The sequence below is a fragment of the Penicillium robsamsonii genome (assembly GCF_028829455.1).
Source record: "Penicillium robsamsonii strain IBT 29466 chromosome Unknown utg000002l_segment0_segment0, whole genome shotgun sequence".
NCBI lineage: Eukaryota > Fungi > Ascomycota > Eurotiomycetes > Eurotiales > Aspergillaceae > Penicillium > Penicillium robsamsonii.
Window position 1 is genome coordinate 1,356,374 of NW_026643220.1, and position 25,113 is coordinate 1,381,486.

Consider the following 25,113-nt stretch of genomic DNA (forward strand, 5'->3'; position numbering starts at 1 on the left):
TTTATTGATGTAGCTTACTCATTTGGTTCAGTCCTCTACTCAGTGAGCGAATCAGATCGCTCATATGATGATTAGTGAGTGGAGCTCGTGTAATAGTTAGTCACATGATGCTTAGTCGGCTTATGTAATGATTTGTGAGCTGGTCAGAGTGTTCAGGGGCGTGCTCAATTTTACTCTGAGATCAAAAAGCGGCAAGAGGTGAGCACTACAATGGAAGAGGTCTCAATGTCAGGTATTATACGGTACATATGCACACTTTCAATAAGGCAGATGTATACCGTTCAACAAATTCCATTTCACATACATCCAGCTCTAATCCCAGATATATATACCGCTATTACATGCAGAATCTACATATTCCGCCCACCAGTAACCCGAATTGTTTCCCCATTAACATAAGAGAACCAAGGCGACGCAACACCCAGCACCGCTCTCGCAGCCTCTTCAGGAGTCGCAGGTCTACCAAGTGGAATATCAGGGTAAGCAACCGCTTCCTTCTTCTTCTCCTCCGTAGAACCCGTCTTAGTCGCAAGCTGCTTTCCCGGAATCCCCAGAGCAACCTTCGTGCCGTCGGGCGTGGTAATGAAAGCGCCTTCTTCCTTGGCAGCGGTAAGACGTGTCGTCACGAAGCCGAAGGCAATGGTATTCGAGCGCACGCCGAAAGCCGGGCCCCATTCTTTGGCGATAGTGCGGGTCAAGCCGACGACGCCGGCTTTCGCAACTGCATAATTGGCCTGGCCTCTATTTTGAGACATTAATATATGTTGTATTTTGATTTTTGGGCAAAGAGAAAAAAGAGTGGAGATTTGGGGGGTTCGTCGGGTACATACGCATTGCCGTGGACGCCACTTGTGCTGCTGATGTTGATCACTACGCGCGGCTCCTTGTCTTTCACGCGGAAGTAAGGTGCTGCGGCGCGCACGAGTTGGAATGGGGCCGTGTTGTGAACTGCCAACATGGTCTCCCATTGCTTATCTGTCATCTGTGGGGAATTGGATTAGTGGATTGCTCGCTGGGTAGTATATGTTGTATATGTGACAGCTGAGATCGTGTCTCACCTTGTGAATAACACCATCCCAGGTGAACCCGGCATTGTTCACGATGATGTGGATTTTGCCATTTCCGAATTCGGCGGTTTTCTTTACTAGCTCGGTTATGTAGTTGCTGTCGAGGACGTCGCCGACGACGGCGAGGGCGCGGCCGGCTTTTGCGGAGTTGATCGCGTCTGCGACGGCGTTGGCTTTTTCTGTTTGGTTGTTAGAGGGCACTGCAAAGGGATAGAATATCAGGTAATTGTGGATTTCATACTGGCATCGATATCAGCGACTACGACCTTTGCACCTTCGTTTGCAAACAGTCGTGCTGCTTCGGCGCCAATGCCTTGGCCTGCACCGGTGATGATGGCTACTTGGCCTGCCAGCAGACCGGCCGGGTAGTTGAGGTGCTCATTGACCTGGTTGAGACGATCGGAGGGAGCCATTTTGGAAATGATGGAGAATAAGCAAATGTGACTGTAAGAGGGGAAGGTCTTATACAAGCTCTCGGCTCTGCGATCGCCGAGGCTCACTGCGGACCGAGATTGTGGGGTATAGAGATGGGGGGTTTTTATGACCATTCATTTTAGTATACGGAGTACATCGTAGTTAATTATTATGTTGTATATCGTATATAGGCGATTTGATTTTCAATTTTCTGTTACTATAGCCGATCTGCGTTTACTGTCCAGCTTGTGAATCCAATTATGGCTTCTCCGCTCTCCACATTCTTCCCTAGCGTACAGCCACAGAAAACAGTTGACCTCCCATACATATGTGGGTATAATTCAAAGAGACTCGTCATGCATCACTCGTCCGGATCCACAGATACACTCGCCCCATGAAGTCGACTGTAAGAATGCCGAAACAGTGGCTTCATAACCTGCGATGATAGGAAGTAGGCCGTCATTTCTGGATGTGCCGCCTAGAATACCGATATCCAAGTCGGAAAGCAAGCTGACATGCTCTGAAGTAGTCCAGTTCTGACTAGCGTGCTCGTCTGATAGTTTCGGTTCTGATGGACCTTCCTGGTCGCCTAACTTGGGAATTTGAACATCGACAGCACTAGCGGTGCTTTTCAGAGCTAGCAATACATCCCGACACCGTAACAACAGACCTCGGAGTAAGAAGTTGCGTATCTGCCTATTTTCCTCGTGGCAGATCTCATAGTATCCGTAGCGGATATCGACCCCATGTTCTGGGCGCGGAGCGCGAGATGTCTCCCGCGAAACCCAGTACTCAAAGAGCTGGAGAGTGAGATTGAGTACCGAGATAGTCAGCAAAAGATTTGTGCTGTCTTTGGCGCATTTACTACACTGCAGGAACACCTGACAGGCGCAGCATGCGCATTTGATTGTCTGCAGGCTGTGATCGAGCCGCAGGGGCATTGACCCAGCGAGTAGATGGTTCAGCCGGTTCATGTGGAATAGCTGCATATCCACACACTCGCATGGTGAGATTTGATATGGCGAAGCCATAGAACCAGCTAGAGATGGACTGCCTATCCCTTCGGCCATTTCTCCGGACAGAAATGTCGGCGTCACTGGCGTATGCGGATATCCCAGACCGGCTGGGAGAGCAGGACATGGATCCACGAGGTCTGTGAATGGAGAGCTCTCAACTGTGGTTAACTGCCCAGGACAGACAGATGATTCTAGGGCTGTGTTGCCGAAGCTTCGGGGACTTTCCCAGAAGCCCGGCTGATTGGATATCAAACAGACCTATAGGACGGCAACTTGTTAAAAACTTGTCGAGTTGGTAAGCGGAAGAAAAAACTTACATCGTTGTCAACTGCTGGGTCGGGAATATGATTGCCGTAGCTATTCCCAACTAACGGTTCCATGTCAGCCACAGGGGCAACAAGCCGACTATTGCGGAAGCCACGCATCGTGGGCTTTTCTTCTTGCAACTGCCCTAGTTTGCGGAGGGTAGCTCTGTTTTTGCTACCCTTTGGTTTACCAGATCGATTTGCAAATCCGTATTGGCACTGTAGGCCGTGACGCAGGCACCGAGTACAGACACTTTTGCCAGACAGGTTGCATTTCACCTTGGATTGCCTGCAGTTTTCACACGCAGTTCGGAGTTTAGGTGCATCTCCGCCGGCATATGGGCTGCCATTGGACTCTGCAAGCATTGTCTGTTGCTGGTTGTGTGGGGGGAGGGGGAAATACGAAAGAAGCTAGTAGGCTCTCTCCCAATGCGATATCAAATACCTATAGCCCGGAGTTCGGTGATATATGGATATAGAAAGAAAAAAGGGGGGAAAAAGAAAAGAAACGAGGTTAGAAATAGAAATCCAGGATCAATACAATGATACCACACATATCCAGCCAGATGCTTCACACCCCCCGCAATCAAGAACAAGCTCAAGCTCCAGGGGGTAGAAATGTCACTCTGGCATTCGAATTCAGTACCGATGACAGCCGCATACAGAGGTCAGCCGTTGTGAAACCCCAGTTCCATCTGATCAACCACGCATGGGAGACCAACTGGAACCGTTATTCTGAGGTTAAAATGATACATCTTCCCTCAAGAATTCACTAAAATTGATCCAACCTGATCTGGTAAGAGGGATATTGCTTTGATTGGCAGCATTCACTATTTTCGAATACTGCTCGTGATATGAGAAAGAGTCCCCCAAGAGAAACCGGCTAGGGGTCCTTTTGTTAGTTGTCACACCCTGATGCAACATCATAAACGTCAATTTCGTTAAGTTTCTGGCTTATTGAAGAACCCGATGAGCCTTTTGCTAACAAGGGCTGTTGGTCTCAAGGTTATCCCGCTGGGGGCCCTGCTCCTCTCGCCAATGGGACACAAGTACAATAGCCTCGAATGGACAACGCTGGGAACCATGTAAAATAGAAGCAAAAGGTCTCATTTTTTTATTATCGGCTGACCAGATCTAGTCTCTACAATAGAATTATGCGCTCACCGCTTCATTTCTTCGTCATTGTGTCATCGTTGCACATACTAATTCGAGTCATCGTCAGCAGGGCCGCGGGGGACCTTTGACCCTTGAGAGATTCTTGAACATAAGCTGTGCCACATACGCTACAACGTGAACATTTCCATGCTACCTCCTTTGAAAGAATTTCCATGAGTATGTTGTCTAACGTCTTGTGTCGCTCCAGACCCCAACTCAGCCGCGTGGAATCTAACAGGTTTCGGCAACCCCGCTGTGCCGATAATCAAATGCCTTCAACAGCCCTGTCAGGTGAGCTACCGCTGCGCAGACCACTAGCACGTGGAAGATTTGATGCGAACTCCCCACAATGTCGAATTTCCCGGGCATCAGTCGCTCAGGTACTCGGGCCGCATAGATCCCGGCTCCAAGTATATACAAGAAGCCCTGGAAAACGAGCCAGTTCAAGCCAATCTGCTGTTGCATGCGATCAAGCCCGAAGATGCTAATCCCATGGAGTACGGGGAATACAGCAGACAAGCCCATCCCAACAAACATGGTGGCGCGGAATGGACGCCATCGTGGTGTGCGGAACCGGGGAGAAATGGATACAATCACGCAGCCTAGTCCAATGATAGAGATCATGGACCAGTACCTGTGCTGTAGAGCGGGTACACAGTAAAATCCGTAGTAGACACTAGGTACAAAGCTTCCCACAATGAGTCCCACGATACCGACATAGTCAAGTGAATTTCCAATGCGTGCAACCACAGGTGAATGATTCGATATTGTGTGAAAGGTTGCGGACATGCCAAGACAGAAGGCAGCCCCCGCGAAGAAACAGGCAAAAGCGAGAATATCAGAATCGGCCGCACTCTGGTACCGTAGAGAAAGTGACTGGTAGAGCCAGTATGCAGCGGGGACAGAAACCACTGCTGGTAAGAGGTGGGTGTAGATGTTGACGGTCTCATTGTGAACGTAACCCAGCGATTGAAATGAACTTAAAAACGAGGACGAGGCGGGCCGATATCTAGTATGGATGTGATGGTTGTCGCGTTGCCAGTGGGGTAGATCATCCCAATGAAGAAGTCGATTTACCAAGCTGTGAGCCTCCTCCCCGATAGCAGCCATCCCCGTAGGCTGACTATCTACCGACAATTTCTGATCTTCAATATGGCGACGCTGGCGAGACATAATCACATGTAATATGCAAGTATGCAATGAGTTACAGGATGTTTTGAAGTTGACCAACAATGGTATATGCAAGATAAGTCAGCTGATGAATTTTTTTGATTATAAAAAAGGAAAATAAAGGAGAAAAAAGCAGAAATTAAATATAAAAACGAAAGAGAGAAATTCCGAAGCTGTTGGGCAGTTGGGGCAACGAAGGGAAATCGCCGGGTTGGGATAGCCTCGGGAGGAAACAAACAAGACAAACATTATATCAACTCCAATGCCAGTTGATCATACTATGTCAAAACACATGTCAACACATGGAAAAGATGAGTCGCTTACGCCCAGTATCTGACTCCCTGGAAAATGTTGGGTTTGTTTCAAAGGGGGATAAGAAGTGCGTTTGAGACCTGCACTCTCCCGAATGCTAACATGCTAACATTCGCAGATTGTTGGACCATAAGATTCAGACGCAGTACTTCGACAACATAGTTGATCGATACATGCGATTTTGTGCTCACCACTCAAAAGACCTCGATGCAGCATTGGCCTCTCTTCCCACAAGTCCCTCAAATGATGCGACTTCTAATCCGCCCGCTTCCCGGTCGCCCTTGAAAATAAACCCCGCACAGAAGGGGGTCCCGCCACCATCAACAGAGCTATCCACACTCCTGCTCTCTCTTCGGAAGCTGCGCGAAGCTGTTCTAGCAACAGCTACAACTACACCGGCTGAATTCTCACAGCGGATTCATGTCTTCTCCATTCGCTTGTCTATTCTCGCCCATCACCCGCCGTCATACTTCCCCTCTCTACGATACGTTCTGGATAAACTACACAAGACATCCCACCCACTACCCGGCGCAGAAGCCAAGGAACTGGTCACATACTTGATTCTCGATTATGCCTGTCGGCAAGGAGATATGGTAGCGGCATTTGAATTGCGTTCCCGGGCGCGGAAAGAGCATTCCTATCAGTCACAGACAGTGGATAAGGTTTTGGCTGCCTTGATGCACGATAATTGGGTGGCGTTCTGGCAATTGCACAACAGTGTGGATTCTCACATCCGCGCAGTGATGAACTGGGCTGCAGACCGAGTTCGCAGGCACGCCCTCAAGGCCGTGGGTAGTGCTTATCTCAGCGTGCACATCAGTTGGATTTTGGGCGGCTGTACAGGCGACGAACAGAGTTGGACATGGGATAAATTGGTGAAACAAGAGAAGCTTCGCTGGGAGCGGGAAGGTGACAGGGTTATTATCAAGCGACTGAAGCAGAGGGCCCCTCCCAAGCCGGAACCAAGCGCGTCGAGTGTTTGAGTACTAGGTCTGGCTAGACTTTCTTTGGACAAGAGCATTCAGTGGCGTTCGTTTCATTGCATGGCGTTGGTTGGGAAAACGTCGTATCATTAGCAGACAGGTATCGTTCTGGAGTATGAATTAATTTTTTAGATCATGTGCAGACAGACAGATTGAATTCAATGGCCCCCAGGGCAAAGTGGTTTTCAATTTAAACCGTTATAACTTCAGGTCTGAGTTTGGCCGATCTAAATTGGTCTGTCCGATGGCAGGCTGTTTTGACAACATATCAGCCAAGTGTCCCTTCATGTGATTTGCACTGTCGGTACAAAGCTCGTAGACCGTCGACAGATTGAATATCAAACTACCAAACGAGTGGTTGGATGAGACCTGGGCCTCAAGGAGGCGACGAGACTAGGAAAAATTAGTCAATACTTTCAAATCGCCCTTCCAATGGGTGTATGGGATATATGAATCAAATACCTCATCCAGTTGTCCAATGTACAGAAGACACACAGCCAGATTTTGAGCTACCAGAGCCCCATCCGTCCTTGTCCTATCCTCCTCGAGAATACGCCACTCAGCCACTGCATCGGCAAAGCGACCATCTGTCATGCTTATCAGAGGCTTCAATAAAGCAGCCTCTTTCGTCTCAATAGCATCACCAAATACCTGGCTTGCTGCGTCCAGATCACCAATCCGCAAAAGCAAAAGTGCTTTCCTCAACTTCGTGATGTTTGACTCTGGCCCAGGTACGCGGAGACTATCAAGTGATCTCCTGGCTGCGTCGAAATCACCCATCTCTATAAGCGCATTCACGCTCCTAATCCCAAGATCTGCCAATCGCTGTTTCCACAATTCTCGCTCAGCTTCAGTAGCTTCGGGTCTCATGATCTCGCGGCGCGCTTCCTGGCCGATCTCATACAGTCCACCAATGCTGCGGCGAGAATCACCAAAGCCTATACTTTGAAGTCTCACGGCCAGTACGCGAAGCGGCCATGGAACAATATGACGAGGATCTTGGGCATGTTCTTGTTCATGTTCTGAGTCTTTATCGTCATCGACTGCAGCTGAACCAGGCTTGAGATCGATGTAATAAAATGCCGAGCTCAAATCTTCCAGGGCTTTCGATTCCTGTGCTGCGAGAACTGTATTGCCCGATAAATCCAAGCAGGCTAAGCGCGTGTAGAAAAGGGAGAAGACGATCTTTATCTCCGTCGGAGTTATTAAAGACGAGGTCAAGATTGAAGCAGAAAAATGTGCCGCAATGAGGAATCGACCCTCAGCCAACAGCTTTTCGAGGATGCCCAGAGAAGTTGGTAGAGGTTCTCCTGGGTTGAGGATAAGGAATTCGGATCGCAGTGGCGGAGGGATGTCAAGATGAGAGAGGGTATGGAAGTTGCTATGCCGGAGTAAATACGAGAGGTCTTTTTCTATAGTTTCAGGTAGATCATCTGGCGCAAGCGGATCTAACTCATAGAAGGATGCCCCAGAAAAGGTGTCGTTGGCAGCAAGCATTGATTTGTGTTTGATAGGCGAGGTGGGTGTTTCGGGGAGAGCAAGAGGGCTGGATCATGTAAGAGAAAATATATAGCGGTGGAAGGCAAGGTACAATGCTCACTCATCTGATGCATCTAGAGGACCTCTTGTCGAGCTGCGGGGCCGAGAAGCTACATAGGAAATCAGTAAGGGACAGTCGAAGTGTGAAGGGTACAAAGTGAGCACTTACACCTGGAGACATTCCGAATGTGCTTGTCTGGTAGTGAGTTCATATCTACAGCCTTTGAAGTATTTTTGAGATCAATTAGAATGAAAAGTTGCGTAACATTGGAAGTATTTCAATGGAAGTCGAAGCAAAACACCCGATAAGCTATCGGATTCTGCCAGGGCGGTGGATGCCGGATCTGGCGACTTGGCCGCGATCTGGCGTTGCCGAATGCAACAAGCTGTCAGCCATACGGTCCCTACTCTTTTCTTTTCTCTTTTTTTTTATATGATCTTCGCTCCGATCTTCTATCACTCCTTACTTTACTAATTGACTTGTGGGGTTTCAAAATGGGCGCGGCCAAGAACAAGTACTCTGTCATTCTTCCCACCTACAATGAGCGGAGGAACCTCCCTATCATCATCTGGCTGATCCAGAGGACTTTCAACCAGGAGTATGCGCTTACACTGATATAATCCAAGAGTGCTGGGGCTAACATCTGTTTTTTTTTTAATTATAGGAAGCTGGATTGGGAGGTTATTATTGTTGACGACGGATCCCCTGACGGTACCCTCGAGATCGCCAAGCAGCTCCAGAAACTCTATGGCTCCGAACACATCATCCTCAAGCCTCGCCAGGGCAAACTCGGTCTGGGTACAGCTTACGTCCACGGCTTGAAATATACCACCGGCAACTATGTTGTCATCATGGATGCCGATTTCAGCCACCACCCCAAGTTCATCCCCGAGATGATTCGAATTCAAGAAGAGACCGACGCCGACATTGTGACCGGAACCCGATATGCGAACCGCGGAGATATCAAGGGTGGTGTTTACGGCTGGGACTTGTTCCGCAAGTTCACTTCGCGCACTGCCAACCTCATCGCGGACGTCATGCTGATGCCCGGTGTGAGTGACTTGACTGGTAGCTTCCGGCTGTACAAGAAGCCAGTGCTGGAGAAGGTTATCCTCAAGACCGAGAGCAAGGGCTACAGCTTCCAGATGGAGATGATGGTCCGTGCTAAGGCAATGGGTTACAAGGTGTCCGAGTGTCCGATCACCTTTGTCGACCGTCTGTACGGCGAGAGCAAGCTGGGTGGATCCGAGATTGTCGAGTACCTCAAGGGCGTGATGAGCCTGTGGGTAAAGGTCTAAATCGGGCCTTACCATTGAGACTTTGGTGCCCCAATGCTACGATTCATCTTTGCCTCAAGTCCAGCATGGTATCATGTCTGGACTTGTCTCCTGCCCGTGCTGTGATATACCCCTTTCTGACCTCCGTTATTCCGAATCCGTGCACTTTTGGGTGGTGTTTGAATGACCTGTTTATTGTCGATATCAATTCAACGTTCTCTTATCTTCTGGATTTCATATTTCTATGCTATTTCTATGCTTCAATATCATCAACCTCCAGCGCTCAGAGGGTCTGGAGGTATCGTAGAACTCGATCAATGAGCTCCTGCTGACCTTTGTCCTGGACATTGTGGCTGGCCCCAGGAATGACTGCGCTGTTTTCCGCATCCCACTGGGCGCCTCCCGCTTCGGTGGCCTGCTGCCATCTCTGCAACAGCTTTTCCTTGTCCACCCAATGCGGGCAATACTCATCTTCACCAGAATACAACACCAATAGCTTCGATTTGATAATGGACTGGGTGCCCACCATCCCAAACGTCTTTTGCAAACGCTCATCACTCAAGTCGGAGCTGAAGAGATCGTCATCAGATGGGTCGTCCGGGCTTTGAGGGCTGACCAGACTCAAGAATCTCCGGGCACTGAGAGGCGTGTCGGAAGGATACGAAAGCTTCGCAGTCAGGTTCATTGGGAGAATCGTGTCATTTTTCTCTGCTGTGTATGGTTGCTCCTTGGCAAAGCCCACAAGCTGATCGTAGACCTTCTTAAGCTCATCGGGCTGCTCAGAGGAATCGATAATAGCCTGCAGACCCTCTCTATCAGAGGCAGGTGCTTGCATAATAGCACCATCGAGCTCAGGGCGGACCATGTGCTGAAGCCCATGAGCAAACTCCTTGTGCGGCAAGGGGTTCGGCGAATAAAGGTAGTGGAGCACATCCTGACTTCCGGTCGAATGACCCATGATCGCAATCTTTGCAGCCTTTGTCAGTGCGCCGGGTTGGCGTGACGCCTTGAGATCGCGAATGAATCGCACACATTGCCCGAGTTCTTCTACATCACGATCAAGGCTTCCGACTCCCCATCCGGCATAGGAGGATGAGAGTAGCACAGAAAAGACCGACCATTCGGTGTTTTCCAGAGCTTTGGATAGCTTGGACACATAGGGAACAGTACCGAATCCATCTGTCAGTCCGCCCACGAAGATAAGGCTGTTTGTCTTGTTAATCCCCTCTGCTGGTGGGGTGAACTCAAAGGCCACAAGTCTGGGAGCCTGCATGTGTCAGTTAGCTTGGCATTAAGAATGAATAGCGTAGTATATACATATTCGTGGAGGACGCCGTTATACGACTCCCCGCGACCAGCGTGTGAAGACATGATCAAAGTGTGGTGGTTGATAAGGTCAAGAATGAAGGTGGGAGATCAGCAGTTGACGTATTCGATTTGCAGGTGGGGTCGGCCATATTTGCCCTACATTGGTCCTTTTGATCTCATGAACTTGAACATTTTGATTATGAGTTTAAGTAGATTATGCCGCTGTCATTTGCTCTGACATACACGGAGTAGTCCGTTTATCGGCATACTACACGTCTAGGCTTAGCCTTCACTTTTGGCCGCCAAGGATATATAAGATGCATCTCGTATTCAAACCCCGTGTGCCCATCAAGATGTGAGATTTCACTCATTTTTCTACCATGTGGCCGACCGCAAAAATACGTTTTTCTACAAGAAGCACACAGCCGGCTACAAAATGTCGATACATCGAAACTATAAGCTCGCGGCTCGATCAAACAATGCGGCTCCCGGACGGGAGGACCCTAGGCTATGCCAAATATGGTCGTGAAACGGGGTATCCGCTGATGTTCATACATGGCTATCCCCAATGTCGTTTTGAGGCCTCTGCCCTGGACCATATCTTTCGCCAGCGCGGAATTCGTGTGATTGCCCCAGAGCGACCAGGCTTCGGTCTTTCCACAGTCCAACCCAACCGGCGCATCATGGACTGGCCCGCCGATGTTCAAGAATTGGCTCACCATCTCAGCCTCTCTCGGTTTGCAATCATGGGCAGCTCCGGCGGCGGGCCCTATGCTTTAGCGTGCGCACGGGCGCTCCCTTAAGACATGATGTCCGCAGTCGGTGTATTTGCTGGAGCGGGTGACTGGAAGGCTGGGGCTCATCATATGCCTTGGATATATCGTGCGTCAATGCTAGCGGCAGAACATTAGCCAGCTGGACTATGAGGTTCGTTGAAATTTGTCGTGTGGATGTTTAGAAATGGGTTGAATACACAAATGGCAACCCGGCGAGTCAACGACTACCTGCTAAAGGACCAGGATCAACACGAGGAACCAGTTGGGGAACGACGAGCTCAATTGCTGCGCGTGTTATTTAAGCCGTTTGCACAGAGTGCTAGCCTTGCTGCATACGAGGCGAAGCTATTGTCACAAGACTGGGGCATTGAGTTCGGCGACATCACTTACAACAACCTCCACATCTGGCATGTTGGGAAAGATTGGAATTCGCCGCTTCGAATAACGGAATACTATGTCAAGCGTCTTTCTAACAGCCCATTCTTCACAGCGTTCGAAGGCGATACACACTTCACGATTCATAGGCATCTGGACGAGATTCTCTCAGAGCTGATTCTTGAGAGCTCATAGCATGACAGCCAGAGCCTAACTGGGCCATTGCTTTGAGATAAGGAGCGTCAGCCATTCTCATTCTCTGTTTATACTATGACATACCATGTATGTTGACTCCACTCAATTATTTGTCAATTTATCAAGTTTTGCTCGTAGACCAATGGGGGCCAGTCATGCTGTGGCATCCTGGACACAGTCTCTGGTGCGATGACGCAGTAACATATGGTCATGGCGATCAGATTACGCAGCGATGTCACTTCGCCATCATTAAAGTGTGGATATATCAGTTTCTGGACTGGGTTACAGCTGTTGGACTGGATATAAGCTTAGTCTACAAAGACACAAAGCCATAAAACTTCTAAGACTGGTGTGTAGCATATGAGGTCATCAAGTCTCTGGGTTAGGAAGGTGGTATATGTATATTTTGACACACCACCCCAGATGATCTAGATATGGAGTTGTAGTGCAAGTCGTTGGAGAATCGTGGTATGAGATACTGAGGGGACCGGTGTCACACCAGGACGGTATTTTGGCCAAGTAGACTATTGGGTGAGTTTTGATCTTGAGTGACCTCACAAACAGCTGAACTATTTGGATAAATTTGAAGCTACTGAGAAATGTATGATTGATCCCAGGTTATACATGGCAAAGTCGTTTTCACAAATCAAGCCTCCTAGTTAACTAGTTACCGTTTTCTTTCTGTCGTATACCTAGTTCTCTATCAAGGGGAAATATCTCCGAAAGGACATCTAAAGAATATCTGAGAGAACCACTGAAAAGACATCACAAGTTTCATTGGCAAAATGAGGATAAAGTGAGTTGGTTAAGATGAACGACTGATCTGTTGGTGCCTGAAATACAAGGGAATAGAACTAGCCATGTTGAGACTAGTGTCACCGCCCTTGACCCTTCGTGTATTGCTGAAGCTTCTCTATTACCAAAATTAAATAACGGACGTCTCAATACACAAGATCATAGCTATCTTGCTCAGTAAAACGCATTACTGAGATTTAAACGATTTGACACGCTTTGCGGATGCATACTGCTGTTGTCATTGGCTATCGTTGACGACGCGAACTATCTAAACAACATGCCTTCCGGCCGCAGGTCTGGACGCTTCAAAGGCCCCAGGGCCGTCTACATTGATGATCCATTTAAGGCAGCCGGGATCAGTGATGACGAGGACCCCACCAAGCAGGAAATCCTTGCCAAAGGGAAAAAGAAGCGCGCCCAAACGGAAGATTCGGCCTCAGATAATGAATTTGTCGCTGGCTCAGGCGAAGAAGCCGAAGAGGGAATTGATGAAGAAGATGACCTCGAAGACGACCCCGAAGTCGAACCAGAAGAGGAATTAGGATCAGAAGCTGATGCCTCTGACCCCGAAGAAATGGAGATTGATGACATCAAGAATACTCCTAGGAAAGAGCGTCCAGGGCGTTCAGTGTCGTACCAATACGATCCGAATATCAAGAAACGAAGAGCCGATGGCACAGTTATGCCATCAGATGAAGATACACACATTCGTGGAATCATCGAGCCCAGAGATCACTTGTCAAAAGGTGTCTATTACAATCTCACCTTCGGTTCCGACGATCGAGATCTGATGCCAGCCGTCCACTTCCGAATGCGATGGAACAAGGGTGTAGATGCGGTCTTTCCCTCTCGCTTCACCTTGGAGGATATGGAGAAGAAGCCTGAATACCTGTACGGGCCCACATTTGGGGTTCACCCAGATGATGTTATCAAAGAAAGCACCCGTGGATGGGACTGGTATTACAAGCGGGACACTGGTGAGAGGTTCCGGAAAAGACAGCGCATTGATACAATGGAAGGATCACTGGCGTACCAAAATTACCTCCCTCAACCAGATGTACGAAAGCATGGTATTTTACTGGGCCCGCATGATAATCAACAAGTCTTCGAGCTAGGCTATCATGAGTCTTTCGACTTTGGAAAAGCCTGGGAGAAATCAAGCACCAAAGCAGACCAGTCAGAAACCAGGACCAAAAGGGTTCGGGAAGGTTGGATGTTAAACATTGGCCAAAAGGCACATTGCATGGCTTGGGCTCCAAACCAGAATGGTCTGAGCCAGTATCTTGCTGTGGCCGCGCCGATTACAGAAGACCAGAAAAACCAGTACAGATCAGAGGAAAATGAGCCCATTTCATCGTTTCAACCCTCAGACCCTTTCCCTAGTGCTCTGCAGATTTGGGAGTTCAAAGCCAAACCGAGTGAGACACCTACAATGACTCTCGATATGACCTTCAAACCCCGGCTTCGACAAGTCTTGTGTGCTGATTGGGGGGACCTGAGACGAATGGTATGGTGTACTTTACCCCAGGCCGAACGAGCGGAGGACGAAGAAGAAAAAGCATCCATCGGTCTACTCGCAACAGTATGGGGCGATGGAAATGTCAGAGTTCTGGATATCAAAACAGGTAGAGGGTCACAAGAAACAGAATTCCGTGGGTGTCCCTTTTCAGAGATTTTCACGAGCCCCGCTAATGTGCACGAGATAGTCAAAGTCAAATCGCCTGCGTTTGAGGCAAGACCGCCATCAACAGTCTGCACATGTGTCACATGGCTATCCCCTAGTGATCTTGCAGTGGGCTGCGGTAATGGCTTTGTGGCAGTCTGGAATATCGCACCTTCCTCTGCATCTGAACCTCTGCCTTACTTCTATCAGCCAATCCACGCCACGTATATACTCAATATCACATCGGCATACCCGGTCCATCCCCAACTAATCATCACTGTTTCTATGGATGGTGAAACAAGGATGTGGTCGGCCCTCGATCCGACCAGGGAAATGACCTCAACGGGCCGCATGCGAGGGGCCTCTCCCCACATCAGTTATTCTCCCATCTGCCAGTCCGTTGTTGGCGGGGATGAAAACGAATTCGCTCGCATCATTCCAATTCGACGGTTTTTTACCACCACCACCATTGCGCGGCTCAGCAGCACCGTCTCGGCCATGGCGCAATGCAGTCATTACCACCCCTGTGCCCTGTTTGGCAGTGCCGCAGGCGAAGTCGTAGGAACGAATCCCTTCCGACGAGTTGTTTACAACAAAGAGCAGATATGGCAGCAGATATGGTTTACACATGAATGGATTCCCACCTCCAAGACAGACACTGTGGGCACCAGTCGATTCTATGACGGATACCGGGCAGAGAACCAGAAGCTGGCAACGCACAAGCTGTATGAGACCAACCCTGTCAGTGGTATGGGGACCTCGACCATTTACGAAGAAAACACCCACGTCACAGCCCTCGGGTGGAACCCCAACCGCCCCTGTGCAGCCTGGGCCAGCGCTGCGTTGGGGTGTGGATTGGTGAGAGTGGAAGATCTTGCCGTATAGTGTCAACGCGGCAATCATGGCTGTGTTGATGAAACAGGAGATCTGCCTGGATCGTCCTATCGATTATGGTCATTAGGACATCATAGTTGATCTATGAAAAGAAACTAGGCCTCTGTGAAATGAAATGTGCTATATCAGCTGTGTCAGAGTGGACCCTTAGGAGCCCCCAGCCACACCAATTGCTTACTTAATGTCGCCATGGAGACCCACCACAACATCGTGGTTGGCAGATGCGCCATGTGGGTATACTTAGATTTAGCTCCACCCAATCAAAATGGAAACCAATCAAATCCCAGGTTATACATCGAGCACTTGTCTGCATAGTTGATGCTTTTTTTTCCGTTGTTTGCCTTCTATCTAGAAAATAGAGAAGGGAAAAAAATGTATGTAAAAAAGTGATATTTAAAAGAATAACTGAGAGACTAATAAAAAGACTACGTAATGCCGACTATTCTTGTACAATATAAATTAAAAACAAAAAGGGCTGGACTGCAGCTAACCCAGCCACCGTAGATCCCAGCCGCCTATTTTCTGTTCAATAGGAATACACTTCACTGTGATAGTAGATCTTTTTCATATGACTTTTAAACTCGACTTGAATCCTTTTCTTCTCATTCATTATCAATTATCCATTTTCAATCAAAGCCTCTCTCCCATCATCACCCATATCTAGATTGCTTTGTTTACATTTTCGATCTGTTTTAAGCGTCTTCTTCTTTTCAATTACCATTGCAAGCTTCAATTGCCCCTCATTATCATGCATTTCTCTTCTGCTGCACTCTTCGCCCTTTGCTCTATCAGCGTGAGCCATGCGGCGCCCTTCGCCAACCCCGAGAACGAAGACCTTGCTCGCCGCGCAGCCTACTCCGTGGTTAATGCTGATGGAGACTCCTCTTCCAGCTCAGTTGCACGTGAAGTCGATACTGTCTTCGAAGTCTCCACAGTCACTGCTCCTGGTGCCGAGCCGGTTGCCATCACTGTGACTGTGACTGCCACTCCTTCAAGCGCCTACTCCTCGACTCCTGTGGCTAGCTCTACTCCTTGCTCTGAAACTCCCGCTCCCGGTTCTGTTTCTTTCTTCCGCCGGGGCCTGAGAGCCGTTGGTCAGCCTGCTCTCTTTGCTCGCGAGTATTCTAGCTCCTCTTCTGCCTATCCCACTGCAGCTGCCTCTGAGTCTCTCTATGCTCGTGGCTGGTACTCTGCTGCTTCTGGTACTCCTTCTGCTGCCACCCCTATCGCTTCGTCTACTGCTCTTGTGGCTCGTAGCTTCGGTGATTGGTCCTCTTCCGCTTCGGCCTCGACTCCTTCTTCCAGCCTGAGCGCTTCCCCTACTTCCGCTAACCTCGTCGCTCGTGGTTGGTACTCTTCTTCTGCCACTCCATCTGCCTCGGCTACTTCCCTCGTGCCTCGTGGTTGGTACTCTTCTGCTGCCACTCCATCTGCCTCGGCTACTTCCCTCGTGGCTCGTGGTTGGTACTCCTCTTCTGCCACCCCCTCTGCCTCGGCGACTCACCTTGTGGCTCGCGACTTGTACGCTTCTCCTTCCGGCACTCCCTCCAGTTCGAGCGTCACTACTTCAGCTGCTCCTCTAGCTGCCCGCGGCCCCTACGGCTGGTACTCTTCCGCCCCCGGTGCTTCCACTGTCGCCACATCTTCTGCCTCTTCGGCTCTTGTGGCCCGTGGTGTCCGCAGCTGGGGCTCTTCCAGTGTCTCTTCGCCTGTCTCCAGCACATTCGCTCCGTCGGCTACTCCTGTGGCCTACTAAGACAGAAGATATGAGACAATAGATTTAGGTTCCCCCAAAGAAGCACGAGGAAAGCTTTCCATGAACTGATGAAATGCTTGATTTATGGCACGATATGATTGCAACAACGAAAAAGAAAGATATTACGAATGACTTGATTTATCCCCATTATGGTTTTGGGGATGCATATTTGACTGGCGTTTTTACTGGAAGTGATTTTGAAACTACAATTCTTCATGTGTCTTCTACTTGTGGATATGGGATTGGGTTTTCACGTTGGCTTGGCCTACATAGACTGGATTTGATTATTTGATGGGTCCCCGAATTACATAGAAAGGTTGCACAATGCACCGAGATTGAAATGAATATTTTATCACAATATTTCCGATAATACAATTCTCCGATCAAGAATCATTCAAAAATATTTCCCACTACCTTGGTTAGGGCAGATGCATAAATAGCTTATGTAACGTGTATGGCCACGCGGTGGTTGCCCCGAGAGACGCGCCCGTAAACACCATCCCTCCGCTCACCTTCAACTTCAACATCTTGTGACCTCTAAGGGTCTTTTGTGTTTCATTATTTTTTATTCTTCAACAGTGTTATCGTTCTTATTTCTTTTTCTTTGTACCTGTGATTTCAACACACTTCGATCGCATGCGCAAAGGCTGGCCGAGGCTCAATATCGATAACAATGCCGGGGACAGTGGCAGACGGACCTACGGTCTCCATGTCTTGTATGTGGTACAACACTAATATATTTTTGTACTTGCTGACGATTATTCTAGTTGCCAACAATTTTTGGGGCAAAGATGATGCAGGACTTCAACCAATGTTGGACCGTGTGCATGGTTCAAAGATCACCAACGACGAATTGAAGGTTTTCTACAGCAGTACGTGACATGCATGTGGCCATGGTAACATTAAATTCTAACAACTTTTTAGTTCGAGCCTCTATCGAAGATGAATACGCGCGCAAACTCCAGGCTCTGTGTCGCAAGAGCCTGGGATCATGTGAGGCAGGTTCGCTCCGAGCCTCACTCGACGTGGTTCGCGGTGAGACTGAAGCGATCGCTAAGGCACATTCAGCGATAGCGGGACAAATGAAGACCGAATTGGAGGAACCACTTGCTGCGTTTGCGAGTGGTATTAAGGAGCGACGAAAGATCATTCAACAGTGCATTGAGCGCTTACACAAGACCAAAATGCAACAGACACAGCTTGTCAACAAGGTGAGTACTTTGTGTAGAGCGATGGGAGGTAAAATACTAAATTCTACAGACGCGTGATCGTTACGAGCAGGACTGTCTCCGCATCAAAGGATACCTCGCGCAGGGCCACATGGTCATGGGCCAGGAAGAGCGCAAGAATAAGGCCAAGCTGGAGAAGACCCAGATCCAGCTGGCATCAAATAGCCAGGAATACGAAGCGGCCGTCAAACAACTCGAGGAGACAACCGGACGCTGGAATAAGGAATGGAAGTCAGCATGTGACAAATTTCAAGATTTGGAAGAGGAGCGTCTGGACTTCACAAAGAGCAGTTTGTGGACCTACGCGAACATTGCTTCAACTGTTTGTGTTAGCGACGATGCCGTATGTTTGTTCTGTCCGGGCTTGATTTGCAATGCTAACTCGACATATAGTCATGCGAAAAGGTCCGTCTCTCTCTGGAGAACTGCGAAGTGGAGAAGGATATTATTGCCTTTATCAAGGACCGAGGAACTGGCCAGGAGATCCCGGACCCCCCCCGATTCATCAACTTTTGCAAGGATGAGGACTCAAGCTCTGAGATAGATGAAGCCGAAGGCTACTCGGTAGCCCAGTTCCAGCGCACCATGAATCCTGCATTCCGAACATCTTCTCCGCAACCCTCAACATTCGACTCACACCATGACCCACAGTCGGAGCTCGCGGCTCAGATGGGACATCCTGCTCCTGCAGTTAACAATGCACCGCCGCCTCAGAAACAGCAACCGCCACCATCACAGCAGCAGCAGCCATTCATGCAACCTCAGCCTCTCATGCAACAGCAGCCTCTCATGCAACAACAACAACAACAACAACAACAACAACCTCCACCCTTGCAGCAGCAGCCATTTATGCAGCAGCAGCCTGTCCTGCAACAGCAACCGCCACCATTACAGCAGCAGCCATTTATGCAACAGCAACCACCACTACAGCCACAACCTCAGCAACCTGCGCCTCTAGACTTCCGCCGTGGCGGTGCGCCGCCTCCGAACTATGACCCCGAGCAGCATGGAGAGATTGGTGCTGTTCCCCACAACGCATATCCCACAGATGGTATGACCATGTTCTGTCGTGCCGGACCACCCTCAGAGCGAAGCTCGGCGACCAGCGCGTATCGCCCATCTAGCCGTGACTCTCAGAGCGAAGTCTCGAACCCAACCTCTATTTCTAGTGTTGAGGAAACACCTACAAAGAAATCTGTCGTAAAGCCAACCACCGGTGCGCCAATGCCAATTTCTGGAGATGACAAATCACCGAAAAAGAAGAGCGCTTTCTTTAGCAACAGCCCCTTCCGTCGCAAGAGTCGTCATGATAAAGAAAGGCCTATCATTTCTACACAACAGGTCACCTCTCCACAGGCGGTTGTTTCGTCCCAGCCCGTGTCTCGTGGTGGTTGGGACTCGCCGACAAAGCAGATCAGTCCGACGAAGCAAATGAGCCCTCCTAAGCAAGTGAGCCCACCCAAACAAGTTGTCAGTCCGCCTAAGCAAATAAGCCCGCCCAAGCAAGTTAGTCCACCCAAGCAGGCTAGCCCAGTCAAACAAGTCAGCCCAGTTAGGCCCCCAGCAGCCCCTCCAGCGGGCCCTCCAGCTCGTGTTTCTGGCAGCCCGGAGCCTGTTGATCCTCGAGCCAACTTCCAACTCAATGTCGGCAACAATGTTTTTGACGTTGCATCCCCAGAAAAGAGCTCACCCAACAAAGGATCACAGCCAAACCAGGCGTCTGAAGATGACTTGGACCCTATCGCGCGGGCTCTGGCGGACCTCAAGACAAGCGGGAAGCAGTCAGCCACTCGGGTCTCGGCAGATAGATATCATGGCATCTCCACGCCTACTCCGTCAGCACAATCTTCTACTTACGGTGGCAGTAATGTTAGCGTTGCTGCTCCGCCACCTGCATACAATGATCCCGCAGCCAAGCGACTCGGCGCACCTCAGCCAGCCTTCACGGCAAAGCAAATGCACAAGACAACTCAGAAGTACACTGGTCAAACTCAGAGCATGCTTCGAGGACAAAACAGCAGCATGGGGTCTAGACATGGCGGTCAAACTCAAGAAGCCCCCCGGGCTAGATCCCCAGCACCAGCACCAAGACGCAGCGTCAGCCCTCAGGTTGCTTCTCCCCGTGTGGATACTCGGATGAGCCAGAACAGTGGCAGGGGCCCGAGCCCCAGTCCGAGCAGCTACCAGTCTAACAGCATGCGAAGTCAGTACAGCCAATCGCCCACTCCCCGTCGTACTCAAGATCCACCCTACTCTCCAAACGATTTTGCTCGGAGGGCATCGCCCGCTATGAGTCACCGTGCTGTATCCCCACAGCCTCAGTTCAGGCAGCAAGCTCGTCCTTCTAGTTCCGGTGGCATGGAGCTGCAGTTATCTGGAAGCCACGATATGTACGGTTCCAGCAGTCCCGGCGGATATGCCAGCTCGGCTCGGGGAAGCAGTCGCCCCTCGTCGACTTACGGTGACGGTCCGCCTATTGGCCGATCCCGGAGCCGTACTATGGCTGTTGCAGAACCTGGACGCAAATTCAGCCGTGATGGCCGTCCGATCTTGCACTTTGGTAAGCGTTTATTTCTCCTCTTGACCATGGGTTTGCTAGTATCTAACTTAATTTCAATCTCACAGCTCGTGCTATGTACACCTACAATGCTGCCATCCCTGAAGAGCTCAGCTTTGGCAAGGGCGATGTCCTTGCCGTTATCCGCCTGCAGGATGACGGGTGGTGGGAAGCCGAGGTCACCAATGCCCGTGGCCACCCTGGTCTCGTTCCAAGCAACTATCTGCAAATCATCTAATACCCCATCGATATCACGACCCGCCACGACCCTTGCAACCTTCATCCTGACAATGATTCTCTTCATGTTCTCACGTAGATACCATGCCTTTCGTCTACTTTCTTTGCACATTGACGATCTCGTTCTAACCCTACTTCTATTTTTCTATCATTCTCAGCATGGTGCTACAGTCCCGTCATTACATCATCGAACAGCCTGTTTAATCTTATTATTCTGTTCTTGCGGATGTTTTTGGAACTTTAGCGTGTGTGTTCTGGGGATCCTTTTACTATGTGTTTTGTGTGAATTTGTTGGAATTTCTTTTTTCTTGTCTTTCTCCTTCTCTCGACAGAGATCTGTTCGAACGAAATTGTATGAGCAATCTCGGGCCATGAAGACTTTAACTTTATGGTCTTTTCGTTTTCTTATTCCTCCTTCTTTGGACACCCATTCAATTGTTATGCGGGATACGACGTGTTGGTCTAATTGATGCTCTCCTTTCTCCAATATATCTCCCATGTTATATGTAAGAAATAGGCAGCTCACGACCGTGTAGCTTGAATCGAGTTGCAGACACTAGTTGTCTTTATAGATATGTGTTCTGCTAGGCGAGAGACAAAAAGAAAGAACTCAAGCGGGCATATCTCGGATAATTCTAGTTTTCTTCTGCGCAACGTACAAATGGGCATTTCCAGGCGGAGTGGCAAAGAACAGATGGTTACGCATAGCCGCCCCTGAGAGGCGTGCATCTCCCCAACTATCTGGCTTCACAATGGTGATCTCTTGGAACCAGGGAGAAAGTGCAACAAAGGACGACGTTAAAATTTGCATCTCGATAAATATTAGAGGTTGATGAATTGGGCTATTGGCGGTATTGATTCGCGATGTGCCTCGTACAATTGAACCGTGGAGTACCATGTCAAACTGAAGGGCCAGGATGTCTGACATGAACACACTAAGCACGTTGCTTCCAGTGTCAGTGCAGACTAACAAAGGGCGTCTCAAGTTTTCATTTCCGCCACACTGGGGAGGTAACCTGATCTGGGCATGAATCTAGTTTCTGTCAGCTAATATTCTCAAGTCGTTGATATAGCTTAGATTGTGATATACCTACTGCATATTGAATGTATCAGAGTAAGAGAAGGTTTCCGAGACAGAGTGAACCATTTGCTGCGGTTAATACTCATACTAATCGGCCATAAGATTAGCCTGAGACTCTTGATAATATCATATAAGGTATGATTGCCTGGACATCAATTCGCTGGATCATCTGATATTCTAATGTCTAAAGAAATTATTAGTAGCTCGCCTATGGGTATATCGAATACCATACTTCATCTCATTGCGTTGCATGGTACCGAGTTATCATCAGTCTGTCTCAGAAACCTTCCCTTGCTCGGATACTGTGTAGTCAGGACGCTATACGCTGAAAATATATAGATCATATCATGTCTGGTATTGCGCAGTGAGAAAGGGAAAAAAAAATATGCAACCCATATTCTGGATATTTTTAGGAGATTTATTTTCAATTTTTCAAGTGTAAAGAATGGATTATTTCAGTGCTAATGCCTTTTCTATATATCTTCAAGTCCCGCACTAGTTTCAACTGGTGTATATCCATTTTTTTATACAAAATATGGGAGTTCTCGATAGTCTTTAGCTAATGAATATATTGGCTGAGGGGCTTGCGACTAGTTATTTCAAATAGGACTGCCCAGCTCTCTCTTTACCCCTTTCCATTGTCCGAGTACAGCAAGGAGTCTCGTGATCTTACCGCCTTGACGAAACCTGGGGGCAATCTTCAACTGACCTCAATGTGTACTTGCTTCTCTTTCTCTCCAGCTACAAGCCACCATGTTATCATGTCTCGCCCGACCGCGTATAGGGCGCGTGACCACCTCCATCGTACGGACACACACTAAACGTTCCTTCTCAATGAAGAGCTTTACTTCAAATTCAAAAATCTATATTGCAACTGCTGGTTTGATCAGCACGCCCGGCCTGTGGTGGTTGACTACTACAAGTGATGATGTGCCCCGCCTCGAAAATCCACCGGTCGAGCACTTGGCCCTTGAGCCGGGCCCGTCCAGAGAGGATGTGACACAAATATTATCGAAAGAAGCATACTCCTTCCAGGTGAGAGATATTGCGGGCGTCAAAAGATATGATGGCGTTCAATTGGCGTCCAATAGCCCGTGCGAGGACCGGTTTATCCATGGCAAACTTTCCTCGCCGTGGAATGAGAATGATCAATGGATGTCCTGGGCTGTTTTTGACGGACATTCGGGCTGGCAGACAGCAGAACTGTTGACAAAGCAACTCCTTCCTTTCGTGCGACGCAGATTGGCCGAAATTAAACCACTTTCAAACGAGCCGGTGCCAAATGAGTCGGTCCAGGGCGCTATCATGAAAGGATTCGTGGAACTTGACGATTCGATCATCAAGACTGCACAGGATACATCTAAGAGCAAAGAATCCTTTCAAGACAAGGTTAAGAGACTGGCTCCTGCTTACGCTGGTTCATGTGCTTTGTTATCTCTGTACAATCCTACCACAAGCACGCTGCACGTTGCTTGTACTGGTGACTCAAGAGCGGTTTTGGGACAAAAAGGATCAGATGGCAAGTGGGAAGTGATTCCCTTGTCGGTAGACCAAACTGGCAGCAATGAAGAAGAGACCACCCGTATTTCCAAGGAGCATCCTGGCGAGGAAAACATATCCAAAGATGGACGAGTGCTTGGACTCATGGTCTCACGAGCATTTGGTGACAGTCTATGGAAGTGGCCTCTAGAATTCCAGAAGGAAATGAAACGGAAATTCAATGGTCCAGCTCCCCTAACGCCACGGTACAATGTTCGTACACCCCCATACTTGACTGCCGAGCCGGTTGTGACAAGCACCAAGATCGACCCTACTAAACCCTCGTTCTTGATTCTCGCAACCGATGGGCTGTGGGATTATCTGTCCAGTAAGCAGGGTGTCGACTTGGTAGGGAACTGGTTGGAACCACAAGAGACCTGGGAGAGAAAAGACCGAACCAGAGTCAACAGATCGACGTTTTGACTATGGCAGATTCTGGGACGATGTGGACTGGAAGTTTGTGGAGGAGAGAACAACAACCCAAGATGATAATGCTGCAGTTCATCTGGTGCGCAACTCCCTTGGTGGAAGTCATCATGAGTTGATCGCAGGCCGGCTTGCCTTTGGCCCTCCTTTTTCTCGACGGGTACGGGATGATATCACCGTGCAGGTTGTTTTCTTTAATGCCGAGAAGTGAATATCGACTTCCTGATTGGTCTGAACTTGGATGTCACCGAACCTCCGTCACCCGAAAGGACCGAAGATAATTATGACGACCATCATGTATCACACCTTTTTCAACTTCTACCACAATCCCCAAGATTCCGCCAAGACGGTCTCCTATTCCCCATACGCAAATGCCACACAGTAATGGAGGTGCTAGCTCGCCTCTCTCAGATCATTTGGATATACTGTGGATGATACTAGTTAATCAATATCTTTATGCCCCCTATCATCATTTTTCTCATTTTCTTTACGTTAGATCTTGTGCACGTAGCCCCATAGAGACGAAAATGCTAGATATCTAGCTTACTTTTGAAAACAGTGTCAAGAATATACCAGTCATTATCTTTAATTGGGATAGAAATGCCACCAAAACCGCAAAGCTACATGCGATGAAATGATGTGGGCTTTCGGTTTGTTAATGTCTGGAGGAGTTCCAATGCTAGATAGATTCAGCTGGTTTGCCGACAAATATTGCGCTTAAATGGCGTAAGTAGCGCGCAAGGACATTGTGGACTCGATTTTATTGTCCAGCTCCAAAAGCCGAGTTTGGAGGAGCGACAAAACCAACAGCATCACGAATTGTGGTAAGACCACAGATACCTACAATACACAAAGATCTATGGGCCATACGGACGACAAACCGTAGCTGAGTACACACTTATCCTCGTCAAACCCTAAGATGCACGATTAAGCTTTGGCTTTATATAGAGAGACCATAACCCAAACCTCCCCAGGTTTCCTTGCCACTCTCTAATGACGATGTACTTATTTAGCTACCACTAGAATCTTTCACATATTGGCTG

General features: G+C 48.8%; 12 protein-coding genes across 12 annotated transcripts; 7 read left to right on the plus strand and 5 right to left on the minus strand.

The window, feature by feature from the left end:
- Nucleotides 1-350: 350 nt before the first annotated feature.
- On the minus strand, nucleotides 351-1,480 carry N7447_003772 (SDR family NAD(P)-dependent oxidoreductase; the record flags this gene model as incomplete). The annotated part of the gene is made up of 4 exons (XM_057228047.1): nucleotides 351-741; nucleotides 831-982; nucleotides 1,059-1,246; nucleotides 1,309-1,480. The coding sequence occupies 4 exons, from the start codon at nucleotides 1,478-1,480 to the stop codon at nucleotides 351-353; spliced, it is 903 nt and encodes a 300-aa protein (XP_057087388.1).
- A 342-nt stretch (nucleotides 1,481-1,822) lies between these two features.
- N7447_003773 (Zn(II)2Cys6 transcription factor domain-containing protein) lies at nucleotides 1,823-3,168 on the minus strand (the record flags this gene model as incomplete). The annotated part of the gene is made up of 2 exons (XM_057228048.1): nucleotides 1,823-2,755; nucleotides 2,815-3,168. The coding sequence occupies 2 exons, from the start codon at nucleotides 3,166-3,168 to the stop codon at nucleotides 1,823-1,825; spliced, it is 1,287 nt and encodes a 428-aa protein (XP_057087389.1).
- A 1,020-nt stretch (nucleotides 3,169-4,188) lies between these two features.
- On the minus strand, nucleotides 4,189-5,130 carry N7447_003774 (hemolysin III family protein; the record flags this gene model as incomplete). Its single annotated transcript, XM_057228049.1, has 1 exon — nucleotides 4,189-5,130. One exon carries the CDS (start codon nucleotides 5,128-5,130, stop codon nucleotides 4,189-4,191), a length of 942 nt encoding a protein of 313 aa, XP_057087390.1.
- Nucleotides 5,131-5,429: 299 nt separating this feature from the next.
- N7447_003775 (uncharacterized protein) lies at nucleotides 5,430-6,422 on the plus strand (the record flags this gene model as incomplete). The annotated part of the gene is made up of 2 exons (XM_057228050.1): nucleotides 5,430-5,506; nucleotides 5,558-6,422. The coding sequence occupies 2 exons, from the start codon at nucleotides 5,430-5,432 to the stop codon at nucleotides 6,420-6,422; spliced, it is 942 nt and encodes a 313-aa protein (XP_057087391.1).
- A 198-nt stretch (nucleotides 6,423-6,620) lies between these two features.
- On the minus strand, nucleotides 6,621-8,173 carry N7447_003776 (uncharacterized protein; the record flags this gene model as incomplete). Its single annotated transcript, XM_057228051.1, has 4 exons — nucleotides 6,621-6,815; nucleotides 6,885-7,968; nucleotides 8,023-8,071; nucleotides 8,131-8,173. The coding sequence occupies 4 exons, from the start codon at nucleotides 8,171-8,173 to the stop codon at nucleotides 6,621-6,623; spliced, it is 1,371 nt and encodes a 456-aa protein (XP_057087392.1).
- Nucleotides 8,174-8,456: 283 nt separating this feature from the next.
- On the plus strand, nucleotides 8,457-9,260 carry N7447_003777 (dolichyl-phosphate beta-D-mannosyltransferase; the record flags this gene model as incomplete). Its single annotated transcript, XM_057228052.1, has 2 exons — nucleotides 8,457-8,560; nucleotides 8,627-9,260. 2 exons carry the CDS (start codon nucleotides 8,457-8,459, stop codon nucleotides 9,258-9,260), a joined length of 738 nt encoding a protein of 245 aa, XP_057087393.1.
- A 262-nt stretch (nucleotides 9,261-9,522) lies between these two features.
- N7447_003778 (uncharacterized protein) lies at nucleotides 9,523-10,610 on the minus strand (the record flags this gene model as incomplete). Its single annotated transcript, XM_057228053.1, has 2 exons — nucleotides 9,523-10,506; nucleotides 10,557-10,610. 2 exons carry the CDS (start codon nucleotides 10,608-10,610, stop codon nucleotides 9,523-9,525), a joined length of 1,038 nt encoding a protein of 345 aa, XP_057087394.1.
- A 416-nt stretch (nucleotides 10,611-11,026) lies between these two features.
- Nucleotides 11,027-11,893, plus strand: N7447_003779 (alpha/beta fold hydrolase; the record flags this gene model as incomplete). The annotated part of the gene is made up of 2 exons (XM_057228054.1): nucleotides 11,027-11,328; nucleotides 11,506-11,893. The coding sequence occupies 2 exons, from the start codon at nucleotides 11,027-11,029 to the stop codon at nucleotides 11,891-11,893; spliced, it is 690 nt and encodes a 229-aa protein (XP_057087395.1).
- Nucleotides 11,894-12,965: 1,072 nt separating this feature from the next.
- Nucleotides 12,966-15,236, plus strand: N7447_003780 (transcription factor TFIIIC subunit TFC6; the record flags this gene model as incomplete). The annotated part of the gene is made up of 1 exon (XM_057228055.1): nucleotides 12,966-15,236. The coding sequence occupies one exon, from the start codon at nucleotides 12,966-12,968 to the stop codon at nucleotides 15,234-15,236; it is 2,271 nt and encodes a 756-aa protein (XP_057087396.1).
- A 757-nt stretch (nucleotides 15,237-15,993) lies between these two features.
- On the plus strand, nucleotides 15,994-17,001 carry N7447_003781 (uncharacterized protein; the record flags this gene model as incomplete). The annotated part of the gene is made up of 1 exon (XM_057228056.1): nucleotides 15,994-17,001. One exon carries the CDS (start codon nucleotides 15,994-15,996, stop codon nucleotides 16,999-17,001), a length of 1,008 nt encoding a protein of 335 aa, XP_057087397.1.
- Nucleotides 17,002-17,674: 673 nt separating this feature from the next.
- Nucleotides 17,675-21,025, plus strand: N7447_003782 (formin-binding protein HOF1; the record flags this gene model as incomplete). Its single annotated transcript, XM_057228057.1, has 6 exons — nucleotides 17,675-17,717; nucleotides 17,769-17,873; nucleotides 17,926-18,212; nucleotides 18,262-18,573; nucleotides 18,624-20,790; nucleotides 20,856-21,025. The coding sequence occupies 6 exons, from the start codon at nucleotides 17,675-17,677 to the stop codon at nucleotides 21,023-21,025; spliced, it is 3,084 nt and encodes a 1,027-aa protein (XP_057087398.1).
- Nucleotides 21,026-22,858: 1,833 nt separating this feature from the next.
- On the plus strand, nucleotides 22,859-24,281 carry N7447_003783 (PP2C family serine/threonine-protein phosphatase; the record flags this gene model as incomplete). The annotated part of the gene is made up of 2 exons (XM_057228058.1): nucleotides 22,859-23,972; nucleotides 24,046-24,281. 2 exons carry the CDS (start codon nucleotides 22,859-22,861, stop codon nucleotides 24,279-24,281), a joined length of 1,350 nt encoding a protein of 449 aa, XP_057087399.1.
- Between the last annotated feature and the right edge of the window lie 832 nt (nucleotides 24,282-25,113).